Raw genomic sequence first — 1,844 nt, 5'->3', positions numbered from 1 at the left:
AAAAAAAAAAAAAAAAAAAGAGAAGTGTTAACCAGCCACTGTTAACCTAAATGGCCATTTCCTGCAGGGCACTGCTGAACAGGCCTAAAAAGGCCGGAGGAGCCTCCATCTGACATCTGGAGATTGTTCATTCACTTCCTAAGCTATTGTCACAGGTAAGTTTGGGGAACTGGATGGACACCAGGTGAAAGATCCAGGGCACTCTGTGCCTCCCATGAAATACTGATGAACTACAAATTTAGTCTAAAAATAAAAGTACTTTAAAGATACAACCACTTCAAGATAGGAAGATATTGTGTAACTTTGTAACTTATGAGGGAAAATCTGTTTGCCTTGTACTAGGAAGAGTAATTATATTGCTGATACTTTTACTATAAAATAAACAACATCAAAGAGAAAGAGGGGACAGAACAGTCCTTTGAGGAAATATCCTTGCTGTTCTCTGGAATTGCTGGCTTTTCTAGAAATAAAAGTGAAACAGTTGGTCTCTCATCCGCTTCTCCGTTGATTGGCTCGGGGACAAGCAGAGGGACCCATTCTGACAACGGAAGGACTAAATGAAACAACAAAACAGAGCTGTGCCCACAGTGTGAACAGATAGTGACTTGTAAACAGAAGAGAGATGGAAAAACATCAGCAATCAGAGAACCAGAAGAGAACTTTCTGAAATAAAAAATAATTTCTAGAATTAATATTGGATCCAAAGGTTGGAAGAGGAAGTTAAAGCCCAAAATAAACACTACAAAAGCCTCCCCAAATTTCCAACAAAACCCAAATGCATGAAGCATATACAAGGAAAAGAAGAGACAAGGTCCATTCAGGGAGAGAGGGGGAGGGTGACTGGGAGGGAGAGGCTGGGAGAGCCCCTTTGGAGGTCAGTAGAATAAGCACTTTCCACCCCCGGGGGCGACAGGTAAAGGCATGGGGAGGAGGCAACTAGAGCAAAATGACGCCCAAGAGAGGAGCCACCTTCCCTCCTGACACTCCCCACCACGGGCCTGGGCTTCAGAGAGACTCAGGACCTCCGAGGAGGCCAGGCCTGGAAGGGACAGATGCCCAGGGCAAGAAGATGCACTGCAGTGGGGCCACCTGGAAGGAGTCAGGGGCCAGGGGGCCTCTACTGTGAGGCTGCATGAGCCCTGCGTGCTGCCTTCGTCCCAAAGTGCACATGAGCACATGTCCATCACTGGGCCTCCTCCTTGCTCACCCCATTGCAGCCTCGTCCTCTCCCACTGGAAGCAGATCCTGCGTCTCAAGGTCTCCTCCTCAGCTCCTGTGATACTCCCCATGCAAACGTGACCAAGCCTGGATCTTTTTTCTTTCCCACACGCAAAAAAGTTATGACATATCCTGCACCATATATAGTGACACACTGTTTGAAAAGGCCACGCCTTTTCTCCTAATACGGAAAATTGCAAAATAACTGCAGATACAGTAGGAAGTGGATGGAATAAAAGCTCAAAAGAGGTTTGGGGGATTCTCTTCTGAGCTTGACTTCAAGTCCCTGACAGACCTTGGGACCTGTGATCACCGAGGCGAGGAGAGGAGATAGGACCATGCGGCTGTCCCTTGCTCTGCTCCTTCTCATCCTCCTAGGTGAGTGCAGATGGAGCTTTAGATACTGGGATGCCAGACGCTGGGCAGGGGACAAACGGGGCCCCTCCTGACGGACAGAGACATGCCAGGGAAATGGCAAGGCTGAGCTGTGCATCTCTGCCCTCATCTCTTAAACAGCAACCACCTTTTTATTATCTAACAGGTTCTATGTTAGGTGCTGTGGACATACCCAAAACCAAAACAAAATATAAATAGTTCCTTACAGTTTTTTTGTTTGTTTGTTTTTT

At 46.9% G+C, this 1,844-nt stretch overlaps 1 protein-coding gene across 1 annotated transcript in view; it reads left to right on the top strand.

The window, feature by feature from the left end:
* Positions 1–1,484: 1,484 nt before the first annotated feature.
* LOC100958685 (CMRF35-like molecule 4) overlaps positions 1,485–1,844 on the top strand; it is a 12,741-nt gene continuing 12,381 nt past the window's right edge. The window contains exon 1 of the mRNA XM_012802849.2: positions 1,485–1,596. Coding sequence (XP_012658303.1) covers positions 1,557–1,596 — 40 coding nt within the window. The 5' untranslated portion in view covers positions 1,485–1,556. The remainder of the gene's footprint in view (positions 1,597–1,844) is intronic.

Source organism: Otolemur garnettii, unplaced genomic scaffold (genome assembly GCF_000181295.1).
Source record: "Otolemur garnettii isolate 467f Iridium unplaced genomic scaffold, OtoGar3 scaffold00018, whole genome shotgun sequence".
Classification (NCBI taxonomy): Eukaryota; Metazoa; Chordata; class Mammalia; order Primates; family Galagidae; genus Otolemur; species Otolemur garnettii.
The sequence above is the reverse complement of the archived record's forward strand: the minus strand, read 5'-3'. Positions and strand labels throughout refer to the sequence as shown.